Here is a 14812-nt window from a genome sequence, read left to right as displayed (position 1 = left end):
TGACGACACAAACGCTATGTATGGTCACAGGACACTTATTCCATCTTTTATTTGAGCTTCTGTATGTCGATAAAATTGGTTCTAAACTGGGAATGCAACTCAGACCGCCCTTAACGCGGAATTTGATCCCTTCGTGGCAATACAGCTCGGCTACAATTTGTTGTTTGTTCAAAACTGCAGATTCCTCAACACCTTCACATATTACGCGTGAATGGGATCGAATCCTGGCCCGGCACTAAAGATTTAATTATGTATTATCAAGCTCTATCATGAGAACACCTATCTGCTGGTGGATAATAATTTTGATTTTTAATGTATTTTCATTCGTTGTCAACACTAACGATATCTGACGTTTTTAACTCCCAGTGAGACACAGAACTATTTGCGAGATGACTGTAAGTTCAAGATGCTATTCTGAGCAGCTGGTGGAGAAAAATTCGGTAGCTGACGTCTCTTTGTGTGTAGTCAACAACGATATGTGTGGGGCTCTATTCCCAGTGAGCGCTGAACTCTTCGTCATATTATTTCAGTTCGTCGTGTCATTTAATGTTCATACATATTCTCAACTAGCTGCTCGTGAATAACTTTAATGTTTAATGTCATTTTGTGTTAAATAGTTCAAGTGGTTCAAATGGCTCTGAGCACTATGGGACTTAACTTCTAAGGTCATCAGTCCCCTAGAACTTAGAACTACTTAAACCTAACTAACCTAAGGACATCACTCACATCCATGCCCGAGGCAGGATTCGAACCTGCGACCGTAGCGGTCACGCGGTTCCAGACTGAAGCGCCTAGAACCGCACGGCCACACCGGCCGGCCCCCACCATCTGGTATCAATGCATTACCCTATCAGCCATTATATATAATCATTTTCATAGTACACTTGATATTATAGATGAGTAGGACACAAGACAGGAGATAGATAATGTCCGTTTGACGTCAACAGTGTGTAACATTTTACTTTTTTTGAATAGGACAATGTTCCTCTCCAATAATTTTTAGATTAGTTACAATAAGCTTACGCTGCAAGAGAATTCGCTTGTATTTTTCAATATGTGGTCTGTTGTCGGTTTGAAGGCCTTCCATAACATCGGCAACGTAGTGCAACTCCACCGAGGGCTGTCTGGAGTAGGGTGGAGATAGCAATGTGAAAGTTGCGAGCTGTCGAAGACGATCTTCATATTCCTAATGCGATTAGGACATCGTATACTCTTGACGACGTTTAGCACCTGTGCAGTCAGTCACCCAATTTCAGAATTCATTTTGAGTAATCCTGCTAAATTCCCAAAATATTGTCTTTTTATATTGATGAGTAATACAGATAGTCGTCACGTTCATGTGCCGTCTACAACGCAAATTTAATGTTACTATCCTAGGAACTAACCTGCAACACGTTTTGTATTTCATAATCGGAACTATCTGCATTAACCGTCATCAGAGCAATGTCAGGGAACAGAATGCAGCAGTGCCTTGCTACCTACTTGAGGACCTGCTTGAGTCGTGTTCTAAGGAAAGGGTAGTTGCTGGTTCACATTATATTACACTAGCGAGAAGTACCGACTTTTCCTTTTCTCTGCAAACATCCAGAACTAAATTCAGTAACTAAATGCTAAGAATATATTTGCATTGTGCCAACTCAAAGATCAATAGATAGGGATATAGATATAGATACAGATTTTTATATTTAAAGCCATTCTCGTTCTGCGTTGGAATAAACATCATTCATTATTTGCTTGTTCTTGTTACGATTGTTATTGTCATTCTCTCACTCGCAAGAGTTTTCGCATTCCTATTTGGTATTGATGCACATGAAGAGTGGCTATGAAAGAAGGGAATACTGAATGTTACGTCATGCAGAATACACTCATTTACTTCGGCTCCTCGTGATCTACGCTACAGGAGAAGTGAGATACATAAAGTTGACAGTGTGAGGACAGACCTGGTAGCACAACTGTGCAACTACACAGTGTTACCAGATAAAATGGTGCTGCGGAATCGAAAGTGTAGTACGGACTTTGCCACAGTAGCAGACAGCTGGTAATTTAGGACCATGACCGTGGATTACACTTTGGTCAGTGCTGGTTAGAGTGCTGCAACTGTAAATGGAAGGCTTTGTTTGATAGTCTTATGCTGATGCTGTCTGAATAAATTATGCCATTGGATACAAAGCGGTTTAGTTTTGAGACCTAACCCACGAGGGGGGAAGGCACAGTGGTCTGCTTCAGGAATTTCCAAGCAATAAAACACAAAAAACAACCCAGGAAGGGAGACATGCATTTGGAATCTGTTCATCGTTACGGGGTCAAACAAGAGGGTAACATTACTGAAACAATGACCGGGCTACTTAGTATATAATAGAGCATACAGATTTCAAGGAGGAAACGTATGAAGACGCAGACTTCCTCGTTATCAATATGTGCGGCATATCTTTCGTGTTAACGAAAGTAAATTCCAGCTTTACCTCTTCTTACGTGTCAAATGAAATGAATGCCATGAGGAATAGAATATTTGTTGACTGCGTCTCTTCTTGCTTCCATCCTTACCAACATATTTCTTCATTCTCGTGGTAATCATGACATTCTATGTGTATGCTGCAAAAGATTGCAAGTGGACAAATTCGACATCGAGGTGCAAAGCGTTATATTCAATTCGAATAAGCTTCCGGTGTATTTTTACTTCGTTTGTATTTTTAGATGATTATGAACGTTACGGAAAATTATCTCACATGCTTTATGTTGAATGAGAAACATTGAATGATCCGTTTTGCTTTCCCTACGTTGAAATGATATAATGTCGGCGTCAACAGCCTTCTTCCACGCCGGAAGCTGAAACTTGTATCGTTCTGGATTAATGATAATTGAATGTCTCATATGTATACATAGCCCACAAGGCGACGTCAGAAACCATCAGGGGAGAACGCCGCATAAAAACCAAACGTGCGCGCGCGTCTCCACTCTGAAGAACCGTATCGGAGAATCACGGCAAGCATTTCGCTGAAGAGCTGCCTCGTCAGAGAGCCTAGAAATGGCAGCGTCGTAGCAAGTATTTGTCAACACTCTGATAGTGCATTTACTTCCGGGTGTAGGTCTGCGTTACCTCGCTAAATTCACTTGACATTCGTTTCCCACATCGAAGACTCGTACGATATAATCCACTGCAAGATGACACAATTAGAAAGTATATTTAATTTCTGGACTCCAAGAACGGCGTTCTTCACATAAGTAACACCTGTTTGTGTGTGCATTCGGGAGGACGACGGTGCAATCCCGCGCCCGGCCATCCTCATTTAGGTTTTCAATGATTTCCCTAAATCGCTTCAGGCAAATGCCGGGATGGTTCCTTAGGAAGGGCACGGCCGATTTCCTTCCCCATCCTTCCCTAATCCGAGCTTGTGCTCCGTCTCTAATGACATCGTTGTCGACGGGACATTAAAACAGTAATCTCCACCTCCTCTGTTCGTGTGTTTAAGGTTGCGTTTTGAGGCTCAGGCAAAATCGCAGTGACTATATTCCGCCTCTGGCCGCCAGTGTGTCGTTAGCTCAGAGGTTCCCTTGTGCGTTGCAGTGCTTGTACTATAAGACATATCAGTTCGAATCACGGTAGAAGCCGCTGACTACAACCTTTTATTTTCCATTTTAATTAATGGAGTTGCAAACTGCTAGTAAAAATTTCTTATGCGAAATCTGAAGAATGCCTTTAAACATCAATCTTCGTCCGATTTCGACTTAGTAAATTAAGTTAATATCATGGATTTCTGCTTTGCAAATTCCAAGGTGCTTCACTGTAAAATAGACCCTGAAAAGATTCAAACCGACTGTCAACGATATAAATTTGAGCTTTGTTCGTCATATAGGTCTAACATGTCAGAAGGTTGTTTATGAAGTGCACATGTTCATTAATATAGTTCCCTTCTTCCAAATATTTGCAATAGCATTTAACTGTAGACGTTTTCTAACACCGGCGTTAGCAATTCCTTTCCGTTCTCTGAAACCTTCAAAACGACAAATTTTTCTGGTTTAAATCTGATGACCTTAACTATCACTTCCGATCAACAATAAATACTTCATGAACCCATACATGGAACTCCAAATGTGCATTGTTCCTGCACTGCTACAGAGCATGCATTGCAAGGTATTCACACAGTTTATCGCATAGACTTACCATAAGGAATGAAACAAGAACTGTAATACACTTTACACCACAGACGCTCACTCTGGCTTGACGAAAACATCCAAACATTGACCAAAAGTTGCACAAATAATTGAGTTTGATAGGAAAAGAAACGAGGTATGAAGCATTTATAAATTCATCGAATGTAGTGAGGTGGTTTAATTTCGTCCCAGTCTATAATATTAATTTCGGGCCATACTCAGCTCTTGCCGATTAATGTAATATAATACCCGCCTACTAATCAGGGCGTCTGTCTCCGTTGCTTTTGAGCGTGAATGGAAATTGTAGAAATTTTCTGTGGAGCAACATTTAATAATAAATCGTTTTAAATCATCAAAAGCGATGAGCGGTAGCAGGCGCTTTCGATAAAGAACGGGGGAGTGCAGCGCCGCTGCTGTCGCCACGGCCGCTGCCAGTAGCCAGCAAATGGATCCCGGAGCTTTGCCGCATACGGCGTCCAGAGGAGGACAGTCTGCAGGAAATCTGCCGCAAAATCGTTACTGGATAAAATTTTGATATCGGTGTGTCACAAAGCGAAATAGATTGAATCTGCGCTACCATTACATTCACGTCTTCAGCATTCAGACAGAAGAGGCTATAAAAATATTTTATGCCAGCTGCTCTCGATCCACTGCCATTTTGAACAGAAACAACGCACGCTACCGCTAGACCACAGGCGTAATCGGCCTAGAGTTTCTCTATCATGGGACAAGTTTTCCTCCAGGAAGTGCCGCAGTCTACAGTGTTGCCAGATTGTACAGATAACCGGACTTAGAGAATTAGCGAGTTGGCCAGTTTTTTTGTCCCATGTCGCGATCGGCGCGGACTTAGCCTCTGAAGCGGCCGGCCGCCGGTCAAGTTTTATGTCAAAGAGTGTACATCATTGTTCCTTTTGAACTGCAATGGATTACTAACAACAAACTTCACGGGGGAATAAATACACTGTGGAGCAGTAGACGGAGGGCCATGTTCCTTAAACAGATGCCTACAAAATGATCGCGGGTGAGCATCGCCTATTATTCTTACAACACGTTTTTGAGCAATGAGCACTTTCTTTCTTACACTTGAGCTACCCCAGACCATTATTGCATAAGACTTACTGAATGAAAATATGCAAAACCTGTCAGCTTACTGATTTGTCTCTCCCCATTTGGAGTGATTCTAAGGGCAAATATGGCAGAATTAATTTTTTAAGAAGTTCCAAAATGGTTTTTTCTTTAGTTTAAGTTCTCATCAGTATTTTAAAGTTTCCACCCTATTTATTACGTTACGCTTATCATTGGTGTAGTACCGCTTCATGTGAAGAACTCTATATGTTGTGTCTATTTAAAATTGAGAGTCAGGCCATTCGCAGAAAATGAGTCAATGACACTTTAAGAGCATTGTTTACCATTTCTTCTGTTGCTGTATGTATGCTTCGAATGGTGCCATCCACAAAAAGATGCCATCCACAAGAAGAACTAATTTTGCTTGTTTTATGTTAGACAGAAGATCATTTACATATCTGAGGAACAATGGCAGACCTACATTGAGCCTTGGGAAAACCCATATGTGATTCCTCCCCCCTCCCCCCGCCCCAAGTGAGAGGAGTCTCTCCTGATTACATTGGTTAAATTGCTAAATACCACTTTCTGCATTCTTTTGGTTAGATATGACATAATCCATTGGTTGGCTATATCATCAGTTCCGTAACACTCCAGTTTATCTTGGAGAATATTGTGGTTCAACAAGACAAACGCCGTAGATAGGCCAAAAAAATGCCAACCGGTGCTATTTTGTTACAAAATTTGGTGAGTGCTGCATAACGCTTGCACTCGGAGTCGACATCACTTTGTAACAGCTTCATCTGGCAGAGCAAAGCGTTTTATCAGGACGAGTATCAACCCAAAAGAAAAATTTGGAAAATTTGTGGTAAGCTCTATTGGGACCAAACTCGTCCTACGGGCCCGGGTTCGATTCCCGGCAGGGTCGGCGATTTTCTCCGCTCAGGGACTCGGTGTAGTGCTTTCTTCATCATCATTTCATCCCCATCCGGCGCGTAGATCGCCCAATGTGGCGTCGAATGTAATAAGACCTGCACCAAGGCGGCCGGACCTGCCCCGTAAGGGGCCTCCCGGCCAATGACGCCAAACGCTCATTTTATGGGACCAAACTGCTGAGGTCATCGGTCCCTAAGCTTATGCACTACTTAATCTAACTTAAACTAACTTAGGCTACGGACAACACGCACACCCATGCCCGAGGGAGGACTCGAACCTCTGACGAGGGGAGCCGCACGGCCCGTGACAAGGCGCCTTAGACCACGCGGCTACCCCACGCGGCAATCCAACCAAAGATCCCTATATTTTTGGATGCTGCATACTTCATAAGAAAGCTGGTCTATTTGTGGAAAGTTAAAACTGCATTCGAGTCCGGCAACAAATGGTCATGGCAGCGTATACTCCGCTAAGTGTAGCAAAACGTTTCAAAACTGGAACACATTTCATCGTCTTCTCGCATGACATTAGCAAAAACGATCTATGGATAGGCCTGCTGTACCCGTCTAAAAGACAAAGTGAAAGTAACGCCCACGAAAGATACCTGGACAAGTCTGAAACCATTTATTCATATAAACATCATAATCTACACCAGAAAATTATGTTTCGTACCAGACTATGATATGAACTATACATCCTACAATGCCGGAAAAAAATTCAACACCTACACGGAGTGGCACCGGGGTGTAATATGTGCATACTGAGGGGCTCCAGTTTCAGTGTCACAATCATTGGCGATCAAATGGCGCTCAGGAAGCCCTACTGTGCGCCTTTGTTTTTGACTCTGCAGGCAGTAACTGCGATGAGTTTAGAAGTGAACAGTGTTTACAACAATCGTTATAGGGTACAACCATGCCCCGCTATGTTACATTTGAAGCCATTTGAAGGGTGTCGCACTGCGGACCCGTGTAGTTGCATGGACGTATCGAGGGACTGGTGCAAATTCTACTTTCGGCAATGGCCGTGGAGTATTCCCACACCCGTATACCAGGTTCCGGACGTCCGCGTAGTGCAGACGAAAGTCAAATTTGACGCGTTGCGTGAGCACCGATGGCCGACCGAGCATCATCCACGAAAGACATCCGGGCGCATGTTGCACTTTTTGTCTCACCAAGCTCAACTGGGAACCGTCTGCTTGCAGCAAGACTCTCAAGTGCGCCTCTCGTCAGGCTATCACTGGCACCACACTCCGCCACGGCTATTCTGTTGTGAGAGAGTCGTCTGCATAGTGGAATGGCGCACTGTTGTCTTCCACGATTAGAGTAGGCGCATCCAAGTGATCGACGTATACGTCTACGGCATAAATCTGAAGTGCGGACTACTTCGGGGTGCATTCGCCCACCACACACTGCTCCCACCCAAGGCTTTATGGCATGGGGGACCATCAGATACAACTCGCTGTCAGATTTGGTGTTTCTGTAGGGTAAACTAACCGGTACTCACTACATTACACATGGTGTTATCCGCATGCTACTGCCATTTCTTCGACAGGACGGTGATGTGCTTTTTCAGCAGGACAGTGCAGGTAACTATACGACTGCTCTGACATATTGTGCTGTTCGAGACGTACAACTGTCCTAGTGAGCAAGACCGCCAGAACTCTCGCCAATTGATCACTTATGAACACGATGAAGCGAGAACTTGCTCGTTCTACAGATCGTGCGAGAATCTTTGACTAATTGCGACAAAAGACACAAGACGCCCGGGACTGTCTATCGCCGGAAGCACCACTTATACTCTCATACAGCAGTCAGCTCAGCATAAAGCACTGGGGAAAACCATTTGTAATAGCGGCTGAAACATCGGAAAATTGTATTACAACAATGCGGTCAACAGCCCAGAAGCATTTTGTTGACAATACCTATACGATCATTTGTATGCAAGAAACCACGCCTGCGTTGCCTCCAGGGGGGGGGGGGGGGGGTATTGTATGTACTGATGCTTCTGTTTGGACATCGTTTAGTGCTACAGGTGTGTTTTATTTGGTCTTAATTTGTTGTCATATAGTCCTATAATAATGATCTACCTTTCACTTCTCTTGTCGATAAAATTATCTTGTCCTTGAGGGCGTTACATTTTTTAGCGGCAGTATGTTGATAAGAGTGCGCTGTTAACCGCGACAATGATATTTCCCGATAATTAGCAGCGAAACTAACTGGATAGCATCGACTTCAGTTTCCTACCAGACAAAAAACTAATACTTTAAACATAAAATAATTCAGTTGTTGAACATGAATGTGAATAGTATTCCACTTGCCCATCAAAGCACAGTAACATACTTCGCTAATAACCTGTTCCAAGGAGTGGAAGCGTGTTAGATGTAATTATGCTCTGCTACTGTCGACTACGAGCATAACAGATAAATTAATTGAGTATTGTTAAGATTAAAATGACAAATTTAGACAACTATAATGTATTCGCGAGAGCTCCTTGATTTTTGTATTTGAGATGAATGTTTCACACATCTTGCACGATGGCATTCCTGGTCACAAAAATTAATATAGGATATTTGCCTGGAAAGTAGGTGCTACAGAAATATTAAGTATCTGAACTCTTATTACTAGAGTCCTTTAGCATCAAGAATATGACAGTGATAAAATATATTGACAATGTAAGTAAATAGTAATAAGAGAATTACAGACTTACCGTAAAAGTTGTTTTATTTCTGGAAAATTGAAATGGGCTTCGCACGCGAATTCGTAATAAGGAAGCAACACTTCAGGCAGTTTCTCTGTGGGTGCTTTCGTGATTTCAATTACGAGATCTTTAAACTCTTCGTCCTCCGCTTGCGGATATGTAAATGACATATCGATCTGTGTGAGGTTTTGCGGTGGGTCCTGCAGAATAAATGTACGGTATGGATTATTTGAAACATGGAGTGGTTGAAGAGTAAGTGTTACCACAGTAAACGTAACAAGTGAAAGCAGTGATAAAAAAAACAACTCAGAACTGCCCATGAGTTTTTGAATTAGCTTGTCTGGTTGCTGCGTTCACCAGAACTGTGTACGCTGCCCACCATGTACAAAGCAGCAATGAGGAATCAGAGAGCAATGCTAGTCCACAAACATATCTAAAACTGAACTTTACATAGAGACAAATTATTCATTAAAACATTGAAATCAAATATGTTGAAATAGAAAACAATGTTCTCCAACCTAAGTTCATAAGAGAACCAAAATATTACAGTCAAACCCAAATTAAAAATATATTCGTTCCAATTGTGAGTACAATATGTCGTGTCTGCAGTTGTAGGAGGTGGATTCGAGGTATATCTTTTGTACTAAAAACAGAGAGGCAATTGCATGGGTTAAATTTAGACACTGTTATTTACAGATAGCCAAGCTGACAAAGGCAAATACGAAACTTTTCTGTTCTATTTACAATTATTCGTCTATTTGAGTACTGTCCTTGGTTCATTGACTAGTCGCTCCTAATAACTGACGATCGTGGCACAAGCGTCGATAGTAGTGTCCCAAGGTTCGTCGTGTCTTCTGGCGGATTTCTGAGAGCATTGGTTTATAAAAAGGCGCACCAGGATACAATTTGCTTCGGTGAGAAAGTGGTCATTAGCGGCGGCGGCTGTCTGCACACGTAGTGCGCCACCCGTCCATCTTTCTGCAAGTGACGGAGCTTCCCAGGCGAATAGAACGCCCGCTGGCGGCCAACTTGGAGCTACGCAGCGTTCTGTGTAGTCAGCGTAAACGCTACCGATCGCTCACAATAGTCAGACAAAACGTTACATTTTTTAATAAAAAAAATTGTACGTATTGTTCTACTCTTCACATAAAAAATATGAACGTCTGTGGGGTGTCCCAGAAAGGATGAGACAAACTTCAAGGTGTTGTAGAGGGCCGTCGAAGGTATAAGCGCCGGCGCCCATTTCAGAAACGTCATCCAACGTCGCTAACTTTCGGTTCAGCGTACTTGATTTTTCTGAAAAGGTCGTAACAATTAGACATGTGTGGCGAAACTGTGTCAGCGTCTGGGAGAAGAGGTGGTGCAGTCAACCAGTAAAATGGGTTCCTGTCTTCGATTTCTTCCTCAAGACACCTCTACAGGCAATCGAATTTTGTTGCAACATTACCAGGACACCCTGTGTAGCGGAAATAAAAAAGATTTTATATTTTTATGTGAAGAGTAGAACAATACGTACAATTTTGAGGTAAGCAGATGCGGATTCGTCCAACTGGACACGACACTGCCAGACCACCACTCCTACGTCTTCCGTTTATACACTACGTGATCAAAAATATTTGGACACCCCCCAAAAACATACGTTTTTCATATTAAGTGCATAGTACTGTCACCTACTGCCAGGTACTCCGTATCAGCGACCTCAGTAGCCATTAGACATCGTGAGAGAGCAGAATGGGAGGCTCCGCGGAACTCACGGACTTCGATCGTGGCAGGTGATGGGTGTCACTTGTGTCATACGTTTGTACGCGAGATTTCCACATTCCTAAACATCCCTAGATCCCTAGGTCCACTGTTTCCGATGTGATAGTGGAAACGTGAAGAGACACGTACAGCATAAAAGCGTATAAGCCGACCTCGTCTGTTGACTGACAGAGACCGCCGACAGTTGAAGAGGGTCGTAATGTGTGATAGGCAGACATCAATCCATCACAGAGGAAGTCGAAACGGTGTCAGAATCCACTGCAAGTACTATGACAGTTAGGCGGGAGGTGAGAAAACTGTGATTTTATAATCGAGCAGCTGCTCGTAACCCACACATCACGCCGGTAACTGCCAAATGACGCCTCGCTTGGTGAAGGAGCGTAAAGACTGGACGATTAAAGAGTGGAAAAACGTTGTGTGGAGTGACGAATTACGGTACACTTTGTGGCGATCCGATGGCAGCGTGTGGGTATGGCGAATGCCCAGTGAACGTCATCTGCCAGCGTGTGTAGTGCCAACAGCAAAATTCGGAGGCGGTGGTGTTATGGTGTGGTCGTGTTTTTCATGGAGAGGGCACGCACTCCTTGTTGTTTTGCGTGGCACTATCACAGCACAGGCCTACATTGATGTTATAAGCACCTTCTTGCTTCCCACTGTTGAAGAGCAATTCGGGGATGGCGATTGCATCTTTCAACACGATCGAGCACCTGTTCACTATGCACGGCCTGTTGCGGAGTGATTACACTACAGTAACATCCCTGTAATGGACTGGCCTACAAAGAGTCCAGACCTGAATCCTATAGAACACCTTTGGGATGTTTTGGAACGCCGACTTCGTGCCAGGTCTCACCGACCGACATCCACAGCTCCCCTCAGTGCAGCACTCCGTGAAGAATGGGCTGCCATTCCCCAAGAAACCTTCCAGCACCTGATTGTAAGTGTGCTTGCGAGAGTGGAAGCTGTCGTCGAGGCTAAGGGTGGGCCAACACTATATTGAATTCCAGCATTACCGAAGGAGGGCGTCAAGAACTTGTAAGTCATTTACAGCCAGGTGTCCGGATACTTTTGATAACATAGTGTACTATCTTCAGGCCGGCTGTCTGTGCGCTGTTCGCTCATTCCAGAATATTCGTCACTCACCAAAAGACCAACTGGTGGTGCTACATTTGCAGATAGAGGTTGCCATTAATGGCCACCCCAACTGTGAATCTAATAGTATTTTTCTGCAACTCCTGTAAGTCGACGCACGCCGAGATATGGTCAGAAGACACGACGAACGTCGAAAGGCTAACATCAACGCCTGCACCACACTCATCACTTACTAGAAGCTAATAGTCAGTGAACTGAAGACGGTATTAGTCAGATGAACAACTGCAAATGTAGCAGAGAAAGTTAAGTACATCAGTTATTCGCTTTTGCCAGCATGGTTGCATGTAATTGCTGTAAATAAAAGAGTGTGAATTTTAGCCTTGTAGCTTTATTTTTTTTATATTTCTAGTAGAAAGGACTACCTCGTATCCATCTCCTGTAATCGCAGACGAAACAGATATCACTGGCGGCAAGGATGGGATTGGCAGATATCTGGAGGCGATTGAATTAATCCAAGCAGGCTTAAGGAGACATGAGTCGTATGCTATTTTTTATTTTTTGTATTTTATTTTTTTTTTTTTTTTTAGAAACCTGTTGGCAGAAAGCAATCTCAGTAACTGCTAATTTTCTTTCAGAAGGCATAATAAGCGTTTAATTATTCTTTTCCTTTCAGGCTGGAGCATCACACAAAATGCAGCTCGAGCAGCACTTCTTTACACGCAACATTTACATTGAATCTCGTCATTCATTTTTCTTGCCGTGATTTGGAGTAGAAACCTTTGGACTCTGTAGAAAATTGTTTTCTGAAATAGAGGCGCATACTTTGTCCCATGCTGAGCTAGTCAATAAATTAGACGAATATGTGGCTGCGACTCTCTACAATTTTTTCTGAACATGTACACAACAGTCCTATAAAGAATGTATAGCAGAATTTAAAGGAATGAATAGAAACTGAAAATTTAATTATATTTATGGAATATCATTTCGATAGGAAATGCCTCTCAGTGCCATTGTCCAAAATATAGCAGACAATGGAGTGAGAGCAGAAATCTTAGAGCACCGCATTCCCTGTATGAGTAACGTACTACAAGGGACTGAAGCTCAGGAGGTAAGAGACACCGCGGAGCTGGGTTTCCATGCACTCGTAGTTGCCGTTGTGAACGCTAAGATCATAACTGCAGAAAGAAACGTTTTCAAAATTTTCAAAAGTTCAATTCGATATGCGCATCGTTTACTGCAGATACGGGTTACACTGTTAGTGAGGATATAAACTTCACATTAGATTCTTCGCAGAAGAAAGAAAAATTTAGTTTTGTTCTCATGAAAATAGAAGACTTTACAGATTACAGTACTTGGTGACCAAAATTCTACAAAAAGTCTTGGCTCATTAACGATTATTATGGTAAAGGTATTCCAAATGAGTAAAGGATACACCACAGCTAGCTCAACGTAAGATAGACATAAATGGCCTGCGAGATAATAGCTTTTATACAACGGATTCTCAGGTAAATTTAGACCTTCCCACGGAGCCTGCCTACAAATCAAAACTACCCAAAAATATCTTAAAAACGGCTGATACCAAAAGAAATAAATTTTCATTCTGGAAGAGAGGATGCAATTCTAGAATGGAATTTTGGCATATTGACAAAAAAGATAGATGAAACTGAAGAGACTGTTTTAAATCCATGAACTTTTTTTCAAGTAATAATGTTTAAAATGTACAATTTTAAAAATGGCTTTGAGACAGCAACCATACAAGAATATGATATGTATAACACAGCCAACAGTTGCAAAAGATTTTACTTTAACCTGGTTTCGACACCGATGTGGGTGTTTTCATCACAAGGTTGCAAAACCATTAACATAGAGTAAATACAAGGATAGATGGTTATTATATCGAACAGATTTATGACGAGATTATACTCACATATAGTAACAGATGAAATAGATTTAAGAGCAAAATATTTTCGTCATATAAAATACTTTATAAGAAGATAATATTTAAACCACATAAAATTACGGGTGTTGGAACTGACATCAAGTTGATACTTGTCAGTAAAATTGTAGCTACATGGCGTAACGCACTATACCCCGCTAAGGGCTCTAAGAGAAAACAGTTACTAGAAGGGGCATCTCACTAAGAGGCTTACAGTCCGAAGTTGCCACAACGTGGACACGAAACATGTCACGCCATCTATTAACAATCGAAGACATCAGCTGCTTAACTTACAAAATATGTTAAATAGCATATAAGTGTTCATCTCACAAGTCAGTAGCCAGTATTATGCAAATTGAAATTATGCAAAATAATGCAACAGAAATTATTCTATGCAGTCTGTACGAAAAGGATTGCAATGCAATAAATAAAAAAGAGAGAGGAAGACGATATTTTAGTGTCTATTCTGAGGTAAAAGAGGAGTTGCTCCCAGGCGTTTCTTAGTAAAGGCTTTATCAAGCTGAACAAATTTTTATTACGTAACAGCAACTGTTCATTCATTAAGAGAAATGTGTTTGAAAATTTCAAATTTTTCAAGGACATGAGGTCCGAAGCCTTTCTTCTCTGTGTGCGCAAGATATTGACGTCTTGAACTCGTTTAGGCTTATGGCCTGTAATTAATAAATGTAATTAATAAATGATCATCAAAGGACAAGTTACTATACTTGTACTTTTTTTTCTAAGAGATGTTATTTATATCTAACAGCAATTGCTCGTTCTAATTGTCCTATATAATAGGCTGGACATGTGTCAGAGCGAATGTTTTAGTTACCTGAGTTTTGCAAAGGAGAATGTAGCGGTTTCAAATCATGAATAAGATTACTTTTTAATCAATTATTAGTACAAAATGTTACTTAACAGTCATATTTGTTTTGGAGAAGTCGATGAATGCTCCTAAGATACAGGTCTTAAAATCGGTATAGAACACTTTTTTTCTTTTCATTACGTTCGTTTTTAGGAGAAATGCCAAGAGTTGTGATTCTGTTATTGGTTTTAAAATATAATCCGCTATGATTGGTTCGTATGCATTATTGACTGCAGTATTTTTATTCGAATTAATCTCAGCATCGAGGTTTTCATCGGATAGAGTAGAAGAAACAGCTGTATGAATGGAATAACGGA

At 41.8% G+C, this 14812-nt stretch overlaps 1 protein-coding gene across 1 annotated transcript in view; it reads right to left on the bottom strand.

Annotated features, from left to right (window-relative positions):
• The window catches only part of LOC126252026 (UDP-glucosyltransferase 2-like), a 167797-nt gene that overhangs the window by 77305 nt on the left and 75680 nt on the right, over nucleotides 1-14812 (bottom strand). Inside the window, exon 3 of the mRNA XM_049952812.1 lies at nucleotides 8854-9044. Within this exon, the coding sequence (XP_049808769.1) occupies nucleotides 8854-9044 (191 nt within the window). The remainder of the gene's footprint in view (nucleotides 1-8853; nucleotides 9045-14812) is intronic.

Source organism: Schistocerca nitens, chromosome 4, assembly GCF_023898315.1.
Source record: "Schistocerca nitens isolate TAMUIC-IGC-003100 chromosome 4, iqSchNite1.1, whole genome shotgun sequence".
Classification (NCBI taxonomy): domain Eukaryota; kingdom Metazoa; phylum Arthropoda; class Insecta; order Orthoptera; family Acrididae; genus Schistocerca; species Schistocerca nitens.
The sequence above is the reverse complement of the archived record's forward strand: the minus strand, read 5'-3'. Positions and strand labels throughout refer to the sequence as shown.